Below are 15,652 nucleotides of genomic sequence, written 5' to 3' on the forward strand. Positions count from 1 at the left end.
GACATATATATATATATAGCTGTAGTTCCCTTTTTCATTATTGAGTTTTCTTATCTTTTTATTTTTCCAGGTATCTTTCCATATAATCCGGCAGCACCATGTCAGCTAAAGCCATTTCAGAGCAGACCGGAAAGGAATTCCTGTACAAGTACATCTGTACTACTGCTGCCATTCAGAACCGCTTCAGATATGCGCAGGTGACCTATGACACGGACTGGGACCGGCTGGTACAAGACCATCCATGGCTCCTGACAGAGGTAAGAAATAGGATACCTGTCACTACCAAATTTTAGGGGTGATGTTTTCGTGATAATTGTTACTTGAATTTGTTTGCCTACATTGCCAAAAATCTGCATTATTCTGAAATTGTTTTAACAGTCCTTGCAGTCTCTTGTCCGTAACCCTGTGGTCTTTTTCCATCTGTCATCTCTATATACCTGTACACAATATATTCTGACGACTGTAGAAGGGTGGTCAGAAATGTCCTGAAATTCTTGGCCATCTCTCCCGAGTAGCAATTCACATTTGTACTTAGAAGATGTACTTAAAATTATGTCAGCTCACTGAGGCAAGGAAACTTTAAGGGATGAAAGAAGTTGTCAAACCGGTCTGGTTACTGTTACTCCAGATAAACCTCTGACAGTGGTGTTAGCAGGTAGATATAACATTACTAATTCAAAAATTTCTGCATCCAATGACTGCCCTCATCTATATATGAACACAATCGGACATCCAAATGATATTTTGGTCAGTGTCTCAGTGATTTGATGCTTCCATCCTTTCAACTAGCTAATTTTATCATGGAAATAAAATTGATTTATATGACTAAATATACGTTGCACCATGCATTATGGCCAAACATCCCCACTTTGTTCTAGAAGTCTTATGGTACCTGGTGGTCTTATGGTACTGGCAGCCTGTTTAAACAAGCCATTCTTGTTCAGCCTTTTTCTAATTGTACTGAACTAAACCTTAACATTTATCATGCTGAGACCTTTATTAGTCTGGGATTTTTTTGCTTGAGAAACCCACTCCTGGGAATATTGGCAACTGTCTAGAACAGGGGTCCCCAACCCCCGGTCTGTGGCCACTAGTGGGCCGTGGCCGTCTGACAGCTGGGCCCCGAGAGCACAGAGACCAGCGGTGGTTTGTGGCTCTGGCCAGTGCACCACCCAGCGAGATCAGGAGTAGATCCCCGCTGGGGGGCGTGCCAGCCAGAGCTGCGGACCATGGCTACTGTATGTATCGCAGGCTCAGGGCAACGGGTAGGTTGTGTTTCTTCTCCTTTGAGTGACGCACAGCTCCCCTTGCGGTCCAGAATACATTGATTTAGTGGTCCGTGAGCTCCAAAAGTTTGGGTACCACTGGTCTAGAACTTTTCCACTTTGAAAAATCTCTCTCACTGTAGAACAATGCACTTCAAACTTTTTGGAACTGGCCTTATAACACCTACCAAATTGATGAGCAATTTGGTTCCCCCAAGATCACTGCTAATCTCTTTTTTTCCTTGACATTGTTAGTGCACACTTCAGTGGTCCAGACCAGCAAACTGCTAAAACTGCTGCTCATGATCAGTTGATCATTGTTTTTCATTAGCAGCACTTGGCTACTACTTTCCCCTCATAATTGCTATAGAAGTGGTAGGGGTGTACTTAGATGACTGGATGATTTTTAATATGCCCTGTTACTGAAAACAGATCTTCTCGATCCCCCTTCTTCCCCCCTTTCTTGCAGCACTTGCACCATAGAGACCTCCTCACATTCCACATTTGAAATGTCTTTCCCCAGTCTTTACTTTTTGCCCTTGCCTTTGCTTCATAACTTTGGCAGTACAGACTGTGTTCCTGTACTCACGTCTTTTCATCATATACAGAACTCTTCTGCCAAGACACTATAACTCTTATTTAAAGCAGTACATTCTGAATAAGAACGTCCTCAAAGCTATCCACTTAGTGCTGATGAATTAGGAGTCATAGCCAATAAATCTTTCTCTATGTGCAGAGTATCTATTCACAGTCTGGCTGGAGGCCAAACCATTGAGAAATTTTCAATCATCTGAATGTTAATATAGCTAATGCATTGCAGCAGGGAGACCTGGAAGTCTGTATGGAGAGAAACTGTATTATGATGCATAATAATTTCAGCATGAATAAGAAAGGTCAGTGTCTCAGTGATTTGATGCCTCCACCCCTCTCTGCAATGCGTTCTAAAAGTAGATAATTTTATAATGGGAAATAGATTTAATTTCCATGACTAATTATGCAAGTCTAGAAACATTGGGTGGTTCTGAAATCAAATATTTTGACCAGCATTCAGAAGTTCAGTCATTTGCAATTACTAAGGCAATGCCTGCACCCCTGTACAAAGCATTGGTCAGACCACATCTGGAATATGCAGTCGAGTTTTGGGCACCAGTTCACAAAAAGGACATTGTAGCATTGGAAAGATTGCAGTGAAGGGCAACTAAAATAATAAAAAGGAATAGAGGAGCTCAGCCATGAGGAGAGATTAGCTGAACTGAGTCTATTCTCCCTTCAAAAGAGACGTTTAAGGGGGGGTATGATCACCCTGTATAAATATATAAACGGTCCATATAGAGAACTCTCTTCCCCATTATTACCTTTAAGATATTCTTACAAAGAACAAGACGGCACTCTTTGTGTCTGGAAGAAAAGAAGTTTAAGCTAGGGATAAGGAAGAAATTCTTCACAGTAAGGTCTGTGAAATTGTGGAATCGGCTCCCTCAGGAAGTAGTTTCAGCAACTGATTGCTTTAAGAAAAAGCTGGATGTTTTTCCAGAAGCACAGAATATAATTGGGTATCAAAGTAAAGATAACAGAGACTGTTGATCCAGGGAACATCCTATTGCCTCTTGGAATCGGGAAGGAATTTTTTCCCCCCGTTTAAGCCAATTGTACCAGGGTTTTTTTGCCTTTCTCTGGATCAATTATGTCAATAGGGTTTTATATTTGGGTAATGTATATTTCACTAGTGGTTGAACTTGATGGACTTCTTATGTCTTTTTTCAACCTAACCTACTATGTAACTGTAATTATTTTGCATTTTGGCAGTATTGGTATGTTTTATCAAGATGCCAAGGTGATAATCAAAAAGTTCTGCTGGAGGATTGTGTAAATATTTATACTGTCTTTTCCAAAATACAGCTCCCTGAAAGCTCCAGTGCCACATTCCATGTGTGTTATTTATTGGGAGTATTACCTGCATTTATAGTCAATGGTCCTAAATAAGTGTTGCACAGGGGTTATCATCTAATGCTATTACTGCACCTAACTAAATATCAGTATCTCAGAAAGAATACCATGAACAGTGGTAAGGGCAAATGACACATCACACAATACCTCAAAGTCCTTTCCAGTCATACATTCAAAAATTTAAAATGGTTATCTGCTCATTTTGACATATAATTGATCGTATGTTCGGCTGCAACTTCTTCAGTGTCCTAATAGTAAATATAGTTACAATAGTATATTTGGCTATCGGATAAACCCCTAGCTTATGTCCAAAGAGTGGACCAGTTTGAATTATCATGATTACCTAAAAAGAAATGCATATTTTTTTCTAAAATGGTATTAAATAGAAATACACTATTTGATTTGTAATGGTTACAACTTTTTTCTTAATGCTCAATAATTGTATAGTATCCCAGCTATATTTCAGGATTGAACAATCTAAAGTAAGTTTATTCAATGGGGAAGATTAGGGTCAGTCCACACAAACTATTTATCAGATGTTTGGGTAGAAAGCAGTCGTCTAAAGCCGTGGTGGCCAACCTTTTCAGACCTATGGGCCAATAAATTTACCTGCTCCGGACTACGCATGTGCGGGTAGCCAGGTGTCACTCAAAAGTGAAGAAACTTCCCCCAGAGTGACGCCATGATGCCATAACCCATCCACTCTCCCATCGCAGGTCTGAGCCAACGACACAACCCACCCACTGCCCTGAGCTTTCAATCAATACGGGGGACATAGTCCGCGGCTCTGGCTGGTGCGCCTTACCAATGGGGTCCTTCTCCTGACCCCGCTCGAGGCGCACCGGCCAGAGCCGTGGGCCACCGGTTGGCACCCGCTGGTCCAAAGTATGTCCTGGATTCTTGTGTCTCTTGATCATGTATGTTATGAGGTTTTTGTGTTGAGGTTCCTGGTCCTTCCACATGACTGATTTTCTGTCTTCATACTGAAAGACAAAATAGAAATCCAACTGTGAATGTGAGCGTGCCCTGTAAAAATAGTAGTAGGTGAATGGACTTGGAAATTTGCAGTGCTAAATCTTGGGTATTTTTCTCATTCACACTATCTTGTGGTTCTTCTTTTTCAGTCTCTGGTGGTGAAACCTGACCAACTTATCAAACGTCGTGGAAAGCTGGGTCTTGTGGGTGTTAACCTAAATTTGGACCAAGTAAAGAGCTGGTTGAAGCCACGTTTGGGACATGAAACTACAGTAAGTGTCTATATGTATTTGCTAGCTATGAGATCTGTTACACAGGTAATGTCATTCACACTCTAAACATAAATGGTAATTGGTTAGTAAGTACATTTATCATTGTAGTACATGAATCGGCCCTTATTTTCGTCTGGATGTCCTCTAAGGTAGCTACGCTACGTTGTTTTTGTGCAATATTTTATACATTTTACAGTTATACAATAGCATTAACACAATGTGTTTGTAATATTTAGCCTCATATTACAAACTGACCTAGATAAGACATTCTACACTTTAATCTTTAAGAGTGAATCCTTACCTTACCTTACTTTGTATTTTTTTCCTGGTATAATTGGCTGTAATGCCCTCTTCAGAGCTCATTGCTCAAGCTAGGTTTACTTAAAGAGAACATTTGTTAATTGGCAGCTTTAGATTTTAGAAAGGCAAAAAACTCCCTGTCAGGATTTCTTGTTTGTTGTCAGAGACTCAGGTAGCAGTAAAAACCCAACCAGGAGTAATTTTCCAGTAGTTTTAGATTCATGTTGGCTCTATTTTTAAAACAGAGAATCAGACATTCCCTGTAAACAGTCAATGACTGCCATTGAAACTCATGGACTTGGAAGATTCCCATGAGGGAGTGTTTTGGGGGATCGGGGGATGTGTGATTCCCTGTTTTATAAATAGACCTCTTTGAGTGGCAGATTCTTACAGACGCTATTTAAAGATTGATTTTTTTTTTTAAATTGTCTAGATGGTATTTCTTGTCATTTACTGCTTTCTCCTCCATTCTTTTCCTGAACCAGTTCTAGGTAAATTTAGCATGTTAATTCCTAAACTGATTGATGTTATTGCTAATTGAGAATTTAACTTTCTAATCTAACCTTCCTGTGATTTTGTATTCATAAGATAAGGATGTAAAACATAAGTTGCTTCCTATTGCTTGTGGCATAATTTATATACAGTTCACATACCTTCTTGGTATTTTTCCATCCCGAACACTCATATTAATTTGTGTCTCCAGTATCTGAGTCTGCTTGTTGGGAACTGTCAGAGAAGCCAATTACCAGGATGGATTTTTGGTCCTTGATTTGGCAAGAGATGGCTGTGTAAGATTGATTGGCTGCCTGCTGTCAGAACACCGTGTGTGATTTAGTTCATTGGTGACATGATCTGAATTCTGAATGACAGCCACTTCTCTGTATTAGCAGGAACAAGTTATCATTTTTCAGAGTTTGTATTAACATTTGTATGATTGAGATTTTTTCCTATCCATAAAAAAAATATTTACCTGTAATGTACACCTCTGAATTTGACTAACAACTATTTAGCACAGCCTTTTATTCTTGCACATCATAGCCCTCTCCTTTCTTGAAATGGCTATTTCATTTCTGTGCTGGCCCGACATTTTTCTAGCGCCATTGCCCACCTACACAGGCCACGGTACATTAGGGTTGTGGTCAGTAAGACTTCTTGCATTGCTGGCCAGTGGGAAGGATGTCACCCTTACAGATAGCCAAAACAAATCATCTGCTCAATGTTCAAGGAACCCTGGTTGAGAAACATTGTTAAAGAGTGTAAATAAAAGCATAAGTAAACCCAAAACAACAAAATCCTGCAGATCAGTGAATCCATCGGTGGGTCTCTTCCATCGGTTTCCGCGTCATCTCGATATCTGTCTTCGGCCCGGCGCAGAGGGATCTGGCGAGATTGGGTGACGTAGATTAGGAAAAAACTTGCCGATCTCACTGCACATGTTTCCCTATTAAAGAAAGTGCTTCTTCTGCGCATGCCCGAGATGACAGAAAATATGAGAAATATATTTTAATGTACATGTCACTTCTTAATAATATTCTTTAAGTATTAGGAGGTATTTAAAAGGTCAAGAGTTTGAATCAAGAACACATGGAAATCATTACTGGTGCTGTTTTCCCCTTCAGTACCTTTTACCCCCCACTGCTTTATTAGCCTTGCCTTAGACTGTGCAGAAAAGTGTCTTAAAAAATATCACCTCTAATTGTTCAAGTCAAAAAATAAGTCTACATCGTTACATCGCTCTATGTATAGTCGTATTTATGTGCTCATTAATTAGTGGTAATAGTAATTAAGGTGTCCATAAACACGCAGATTACCTTCAGAAAATGCTTGTTTTGGACCTCCAAATTCTACCTGCTTTATAGAATGTCAGCTTGGATACAGTTTTTGTGACAATATAACTACAGTGTATTGACATTTAAAGTGCTGCTATGGATCTGTAAACTGCAATCACTATCCAGGGAACTTTAGACTGTAGCATTTTTTTGGATAGAATTACAACCTTTTATCTCCTAATTCTGTGTCATGCAACTTGTTTGTCAGATTTCATGTTGTGAATAGCTGAAATTGTCTCAACTTGTTATGTTGCTTGATTGTTGCACAGAAAATATATTACTTTTCTTTTTCTTTTTTAGATTGCCAAAGCAAAAGGAATTTTGAAAAATTTCCTGATTGAGCCATTTGTCCCCCATAGACAGGTGAGTTTAATGCTTAGACTATTTTTTTTCACTCTATATACATTGAGGATGTAAAATTCTTAGTTAGCTGCTGCATCCTAGTTTGGGCACTTTGGAAGAAGCTTTAATTACTTCATATTAATACAAAGCTAGGTGCAATCATATTTATGTAAAGTAAAATCATAGGCCAAGGAAGCCTAGAACCAACCAAGAATGTTTCTCCTCAGTGCTAGTGCCAATACTAGTTTAATAGTGCGACAATTTACCATATATTATTTCTGCACCTTCCCTTTTAGTCCCTCTTCAGCCTAGGTGATCAAGACCGAATAGGAGCGCAGAGTTGCGCTAATTTTTTCCCACAGGGAGTTGCTTGTAGTCATGATGTCACTATAATCCGACAATAGTATTCTTCTTATAAAACTTACTGTTGGTTGTGAAAGGGTGAATAAATATTTTGTATATTTATGATGTTGCTGGATTCATTTTTTTTAGTTCCGTGTTTTCTGTATGTGTTTTCTGTTATGTATCCTTTGATCCATTTGTCTGAAAGATATCGCCCTGAGCATGTGTAAACGCTATTTGAAATGTTATGAATGCCTATTTTTGTTTTTCTGCAGGAAGAGGAGTTTTATGTTTGCATCTATGCAGCTCGGGAAGGGGATTATGTGCTGTTCCATCATGAAGGGGGTGTGGACATTGGTGATGTGGACGCAAAGGCCCAGAAATTCCTGGTTGGTGTTGGGGAACATTTGACTGAGCAAGATGTGAGGAATCACTTGCTGGTCCATGCAGCACCAGATAAGAGAGAGTGAGTAAAGGAAGATCGCTGGGCATTGTTGATTTAAGTGGATCTGTTCCAGTGTCTTTTATTTTGTTTTAATTTAAATGCATTAAATATAGAGATTTGTAGATTAGCACCTTCACAACTAATGTCCTTGTGTATGTTTTAATATGATAGAGCTATCTAACCACAAAGTCTGCACAGTAGATCACATTTTTTTTTGTTAGTTAAGGATTCTATAAACTGATTATAAGTTATATAAATTTAATTTTAGCCTGGTTGCACTGGTATTCTTTTGATTGTGAATTGAGCACAAATTTTCCAGGGCTAAGCTTTAGAAGTGCAGTGCATTTGAGGTACTTTGTCTATGGCTATACTGTTCTTTCTGTACTAATGCATCACATTTATTGTGTAGCTTTGTTGGCAGAGTGATGGAACATTTCCCCTCTGGCATCTTATCGTTAGCATGTTCTATTACAAATATTAGTTTTGCAATATCCTGAACCGTCTGTGGAAACATGCAAGCAATGGGACAATTCTGCTACTAACAATTACCTGTGTTGTCACTGTATTTATCAATTGTGTTTCTTTGTAATTTTCTTGTTAAGATATCTTATCTTACTCTGTCTTTAAAGGTTAAGTAATAACCAGGATGGTTTTAGTAACTGTTGCAAACTACATAAAGGAAGTCTGTACATTTTTATTCAGTATCCTAAATTTTGATGAAAGTCCCTTGAAGTCTATCCATTTTTTATACTTTTGCCTTTCTTGTGTTGGTACAGAAAATACAGAGTTCCCCTTTATTTCTTTTATGGCACATACCTGTTATAATTTTTTTCATTTCTGGCTCTGCATTATTAAGTTTATATGGGAGCTGTGTGAAGTCCACATTTGCTCTTTTAAACAGCCGTGCTGATATGCACTGCAGCTATGGATGGCCAAAGCAGATTTATTGCAGTTTATATTTTAATCAGTGCTGCTGGGTAAACTATTACAATTCCATGGAGAAAATGTGTTTACCATGGTAAGGATGGGGAGGGTGTTGGATCACTAGAAATATGGGCTTATTTACATAAACAGCGTTTACCAATCCTATTGCAGTGTTCTCCCCAGCTCCTTTTAGCCGGGCGTACCACTCGGCACTTTTCAGTAACCACCCGGCTGTTTTTGGATGGTTACTGAATAGTTGGGTCACAATACAGGGGCTCTCACCCACCTACAATTTCTTCCCACCCACCTTAAAAAATTTCTGGGTTCAACACTGTGTTGGAAGGTCCCTGCTTTGCCTCTGCCTCAACAATATAACAAAAACATACAACTTTCTTTTTTCATGGCTGCAGAGAGGTCCAGGTAATGCAACTCCTGGTCCCCTGGTTCTTTTTATTAAATGTTTTAAAACAATTTGTATTTTTTAACTTTTAGCATTCCTAGGAACAGATACATGATATACCTTTTTACTGACCAGTTTGTATTCATGTTTGCAGTGTCCTTGCCAGCTTCATAACCGGACTTTTCCAATTGTATGAAGACCTTTACTTCACCTATCTGGAGATTAACCCATTAGGTATGTGTTTTAATATTAGGAACTTGGAAGCCGATGAAAAGTTACAAATAAAGCTGCGTACACACTTCCAATTTTTATCGTTGAAAATGAACGACGAACGAACGACGAACGATCGATTGGGCAAAAATCGTTCGAAAAAAAAGTAACCAACGATGCCGACGAACGAGGATAGTCGTTGGAAATGAACGACCGGACCGGCGGATCGGATTGGACGACGATCGTTGACCATCTATCGTGTGTACGGTCGTTCATTGATCGTCCATGGTCTGAGCATGCGCGGTGAACGAACGTTCGCTCACTTCCTGTGGTGCACGTCACTTCCTGTATCGTTCAAACGATCGAATCTATCGTGTGTACAATATCTGCGAACGATCGTGTCGTTATCTGTATGTACAGGATCGGTGCTATACGATCGTTCGCAGATATCGTGCAGGATCGTTCGTCGTTCGTTTACCAACGATAATAATTGGAAGTGTGTACGTAGCTTTAGGCAATCAATTTACTGCAAAAAGAAGAAGAGCGGACAGTGGTGAAGCCGTATAGAGATCTAACTTGCCGAAAACATCAGGAACAATTGAGCTGACCAATATCTAGAAAGAATTCTTGGCATACATTAAAAGTTAACTGCTACATTGCCTAAAAAGGTTTAATAAATAAATAGCCAACACATCAGACATAGTGCTTATATGTGCTCCACTGCAGTATTTTGACCTGGTGATTGGCTGACCAGGTACCTAGTACTGCTTTCTGGGAGATATGATAGAAAGCTGCATGCTACCCCATACCTTAAGGTACAATGTATTTACCTTCAATCTAGTGAGCAAACAGAATCTATTAGCAGGGTGTTTTTTTAAGCACAGTAAGAGTTTACTGAAAACGTGCAACTGATTTTAGACATTAAACTGTTTACAAGGTCAGATAAACATGGACTGACTTCTATTTCCAGTTTTCCAGTGGCATGTGTTAAATATTGATTGAAAGAACGCAAGACATGTTGTGTGTGCAGATGATTGGAATTCTGATAACTAAAACAAAGAGTTTTGCAGAAAATAGTGTATTTCTGTGCATTGTTTTAGTTGTTTAAGTACAAAATTGTCAGCTGATCTGCTTTTTGAACTGAGACTAACAAGTTGTAAAAAAGCTTTAAACAAATAATCTGTAAACTCTCTAGCCCAATATAGCCAGTTTATGAACATCTACTGATTGTTTTTTATTGGAAGGCAGGCAGCTTGCCAAGATTCCTTTAAAATGAATTTCTCAACCATGTTGGATACAGAGGCTCTGATTTATTAAAGCTCTCCAAAGCCGGAGAAAATACACTTTCATCAGTAAAGCTGGTTGATCCAGCAAACCTGGAATTGACTTCTTTGAAAGTCATTTGCTATTTCTTAGCAAATGTTTTAAATTCTGGACCAGATCCATTCCAGGTTTGCTGGATCATCCAGCTTCACTGATAGAAGTGTATACTCTTCAGTCTTGGGGAACTTTCATAAATCAGGGCCAGAGTCTCCAGCAACCTCCATAAAAGTATGTTTTTCTTATGGAGTGTATCTGGTCTCATGGTTGGTGATCCAGTTATTTGGGATGCATAAGTAAATGGAAAGAAATTGCCCTTACTTTTTCTGAGTCACATTCTTCTTCTTTCATGTGTCTTATGCCACAGATTCAGGACACTTTACCTTACAATGGGAGTTTTTTCAGTGGAGGCAGTGCTACCAGTTTGGCAAATGTGCAGGACTAGGGGTGGCCAGGTGACTGACGGCTGAGGAATCGGCAGTAACAATGCTGATAGCCATATCCCCTGCTATATTTGTTGATACTACTGTAAAGTAGTCTACAGATAAATGACAACCCTGCCACACAATACTTTGTTAGGTGCCCTTTACTGGCATAATCAACCAATTTTTCGGTGTTTTGCAGAAATCTTAAGCGCAGATGTATATATAGTAAAATGTTGCTGCGCATTCTGATATTTTTTAATGGAAGGGCTTAATGCTACTTGAAACAAACAATACGCTAATATAAAAATTAACATTAAATGGAAGTTTTACCTTTTTTTTTTTTTTTTTTTTTATTCCGCCTCTAGTTGTGACCAAGGATGGCGTGTATGTTTTGGATATGGCAGCTAAGATAGATGCAACTGCTGACTACATATGCAAAGCTAAATGGGGTGATGTCGACTTTCCACCTCCCTTTGGAAGAGAAGCTTATCCAGAGGTAAGACCTGGTTCAGAAAACGTGTATATATAATATTTTAAATGGTTGTGTTTGTAAACTGCAGTAGTGCAAAAAACAAAATCTGGGTTTGTTCTACTGTAGCTGGGTCAGTAATTTTTGGTTAACCTAGACTAGCCATGCACATCTGCATTCCTTGAACCTTCCTAGAATTTACAGCACTTTTCCAAACAAATCCAGTTAGTTGCTTTATTAGTTTTTGCAGTGTGTTTCTTTATATTTTGTTGTGTAGCATCTGCTATTACAGTTCACACATTTTTTGACAAACATCTTTGACAAAACCAGTTTTTTTATTCAAATTCCCAATGGCACAACTATATTTTCCTACAAACTGTTTCACCATGCGTAATTCATGTGGTATCTGTCCCTGCTAACAATAGTAAAGAAAGTAGGGGTTACCAAATTTGGCTTCGCATTCGTTCACAGTATGACTTAAGAAAATTGGTGGTTCCAAAGCTATGGAAAACACAAAAATGTTCTAGGTAAAGGAATTGTTTTGAAAACTAGATCTTCTTAATTATCATATGCATGATCGGTCTTTTAGCCACTGCTGATTCCAGGAATTTGTCGGTCCAAAACTGTTAATTTTGTCTGCTAGATAGAATTGACTGGTTTCCAGCCATATTATCACTTTTAACAAGTGCAGCATATGAAAGTAGTAGGGACTTGGACATTTACTAAAAAACTGCTGACCCACAGTCATGCGTGAAGCTTTTGCTTCATTTACATGTTCTCTTCACAACCCAAATGCATCAGCTGGTTAGACTGAATGGGTAAAAATCGGCATTTCTTTTCTTCATTCATTCATAAAACCTTCTGAGTATGCCGCAGTCAATCCATTAGCTAAGAGATTGTGAAGACTGTGTATCTCCATCCCCCATCTCATCAGCGTAATTCAATTTTCTTGTTTTATTAAATCATCCTAAAAAAGGTTTTCCTGGGAGTTAACCTCTGCAAGGTCACTCAGAGGTGATTTAAGAGTAAAATGCAGTAGAATAAAGTCTTTTATGTGTGTTTTTTTTTTTTTATAATGTGAAGTCCATGTACAAGTCATCCATAGCCCGATACTTAAATCAACTGACACCAAAATCTGAAGGCTGTGAAATTTGTCTTCCATATATGATTTATAGTTTTGGCTGATAGTATTTTATTGATTGGTGTGTTTCAGCCATGTTTAGCTTTGCCTTCATTGGAGATCAATACCAATGTACAGTGGCATAATAATACAAATGTGCCACAGTATTAGGGGGGATGTGAGCTGAGATGTGTCCTGTGCCATGTTTTGTGATTTAAAGAAAAAAAAATAAAACCTCCTGATAATTACTTATATTCAAGACTCTGCATCCTGTAAGATTACCAAGAGGTAGGTCACAGTGAATCCTGGATATGGCACTGCACCTTCACAGCATCTAGGAAACCACCAGGACGATCCATGTAATGATATTTTGCCAACATACATGAATGTACTATTTTTAACTTGCAATTTCGGAATTAAAAAAAAAAGAAACATTAAGGCCTTGTTCCAGCCATGTGCAGTATAGTTCACCACACTTCACATGTGGCACACTAAGATATCACATGTTGCATATAGAGTAATATCTGAGCTTCTCATTTATGAGTTGTACTGCAATGTATTTTTACATGCATTTTTGGCAGTTTTTGTGTACATTGCATTGAGTGTAATGAATAGGGTCATCATCATAACAGATAGCTATGCATTGTGATATAACGCACAGCAATGGCCTTTCTCTAGGGAAAATTGAAAATCTTCTGTAGGTAACCAAATTTATTTTTTTTAATTCTGCCTTTTTGTCTGATTTCATTTAGCAGTGAGTCTACTAGGTAAGCAAATAAGAAATATTTAGTTAAAATATATGAATTCCAAGTAGTGTGTGAATGCAGTTAGTTGAAACCTGTTTTATGAATAGTTGCTGCATGCCAGCTGGATTCTGAAGCTGGCTTTGCAGTGGAACGGTTGCCACGATGATGAATAATAGCTAGATGTAAGTTGTAAGTGTAGTGATCACTAGTTGTCCACAAACGAGGTAGAAGACTTTGTAGAAGTAGTAAGTCTGCAGGAGAGTGGTGTATGCCAAGTACGACCGCAAAGGAGGGTGAATCATGTGTGTACATACTTCTACAAATTTTTTTTGACAGGTATAATAGACCTATTTGTTATGCAAAGAGATTAAATACACCCACCTGTCTATAGAATTGCCTAGTAAACGCGGACCTATTTAAATTTTTCAGTCCATTTTAAATCTTTTTGAAATGAATTTAAAGGTAAATTGGCAGTCATGACTGTTTAAACGTTTTTTTTTGTTTTTTTTTACTTGGCTATGGTTAGGATTTATCGTCATAACAAATGTTCCTTTCTAATGCAGGAGGCCTATATTGCAGACCTGGATGCCAAGAGCGGTGCAAGTTTAAAACTCACCATACTGAACCCACGTGGCAGGATCTGGACTATGGTTGCTGGTGGGGGAGCATCTGTTGTTTACAGGTTTGTAGTCAAAAATAATTTATTCATGTTTATTCTAAATAGGAAACCTTTTAGATAGTCATATAGGCAATATTAAAGTTGTTGAAAACTTTTGGGAAGGTTTCTGCCTGTTGGTTTGGGGAAAAGTAAGTTTCAACTCCAGTTTTCCCTTTTTTATGCCTTGTCTCTGCTAATTACAGCTCAGTTCTTTAGTAAAGGGAATTGCCTTATTAACTCCTTTATAACCATCACCAGAAACTTTAGAAATACTTTTCATTCTCTGTCTAGAAGATGGCCTCCAGGAATAAATTGGGGGTTTACTGACACAGGTGATATTGCAACCTGGTCTTCAAGATGAGGATCTGTATAGACTTGTAATGTATACCACTGCCTCATTCTTCCTACTAAAAAGATCTGTTTTGGCTTTAACTGCTCAATTTGTGACCTTTGTTTAAAAATACAGTGGTAGCCAACCATGTATCCTGGGTTTACAGCCAGCTAATGTGTTCATTCATACACTTTACCAAATGATCCACTTATTCGGCCTTATTACAAGCTCACAAGTTACAGGTGAGATGAAAACATGGCTTGCACTTGGTACGATTTTACAGGAATATGTGTTTTGTAAGCTGATGATAAGGTAGTTAAGTTTCTGAATTGCTGTTATATGATGAATAGGGCCACGAATAATCCACAGACTGAAGTAGTACATCAGAACAGGCATTCCATTCTGTGAATAACGTGTTACATTTTGTCTTCTCTTTAACTTACTAGTCACTGTGGTATATTGTGCAATATTTCCTGATGAATGACTGGAAAAATTCACTTTTTTTTTATTTTTTTAGTGACACCATCTGTGACCTGGGGGGAGTAGATGAGCTGGCTAACTATGGGGAGTATTCTGGTGCACCCAGTGAGCAGCAGACCTATGACTATGCCAAGACTATCCTCTCCCTAATGACAAGGGAAAAGCATCCTGATGGTAAAATACACTTAAAATCCCTAACAATCACCAGGTTTTCCTTTTAGGCCTCACTTTTTATTGCAAGCTAAAAAAAATTGAAATATATATATATATATAGTAACACGATGCAATTGGCTGCCATCTAATACTAGCCAGTTTTTATTTTGCTAGATTTGGGGCCTTTATTAGACTGTTTTGCTGCAGAATTTTTTTATTACTAAGAACTATTTGAATATCACAAATTACCTTTAAAATCCACAAAAAGTGACTGTAAATATGCTTTGTATAAGCACAAGTGAGTACAAAATTTGATTGGTTACTTTCACACCTCCAATTGTGTCCAGTTTTATTGTAAGCAGGACTGTATTTGTTTGGATAATCCGTCCAGTGAGAACCTTTTAATTGATTCTTTAGGTTCCCTATGATACATATTCTGATGACTATAAACATTGACCTGTATCAGTGTATGTTTCCCTTCCTCTGAATAATTCCTTATAGTAGTCACTAGTTTTCACAGTGTAACTACTGCATTTTGTACTTTGATTCTGTTTCATTTTCATTTTGTAGGTAAAATTCTGATTATCGGTGGCAGTATTGCAAATTTCACTAATGTTGCTGCAACCTTTAAGGTGAGCTTTTGGGAGGTGAAGTTTATAAAATATTAAGCAAGACCCCTTTTTTTTTTAATCTTAAACC

At 38.2% G+C, this 15,652-nt stretch overlaps 1 protein-coding gene across 3 annotated transcripts in view; it reads left to right on the plus strand.

The window, feature by feature from the left end:
- ACLY (ATP citrate lyase) overlaps window positions 1-15,652 on the plus strand; it is a 68,570-nt gene that overhangs the window by 33,642 nt on the left and 19,276 nt on the right. For all 3 annotated transcript variants that reach the window (XM_072404066.1, XM_072404065.1, XM_072404068.1), the window contains exons 2-10: window positions 71-257; window positions 4,337-4,459; window positions 6,889-6,951; window positions 7,548-7,738; window positions 9,196-9,275; window positions 11,362-11,492; window positions 13,895-14,013; window positions 14,838-14,974; window positions 15,524-15,585. In XM_072404066.1, the coding sequence (XP_072260167.1) occupies window positions 99-257; window positions 4,337-4,459; window positions 6,889-6,951; window positions 7,548-7,738; window positions 9,196-9,275; window positions 11,362-11,492; window positions 13,895-14,013; window positions 14,838-14,974; window positions 15,524-15,585 (1,065 nt within the window). In that variant the 5' untranslated portion in view covers window positions 71-98. The remainder of the gene's footprint in view (window positions 1-70; window positions 258-4,336; window positions 4,460-6,888; window positions 6,952-7,547; window positions 7,739-9,195; window positions 9,276-11,361; window positions 11,493-13,894; window positions 14,014-14,837; window positions 14,975-15,523; window positions 15,586-15,652) is intronic.

Source organism: Pyxicephalus adspersus, chromosome 3 (assembly GCF_032062135.1).
Source record: "Pyxicephalus adspersus chromosome 3, UCB_Pads_2.0, whole genome shotgun sequence".
NCBI lineage: Eukaryota > Metazoa > Chordata > Amphibia > Anura > Pyxicephalidae > Pyxicephalus > Pyxicephalus adspersus.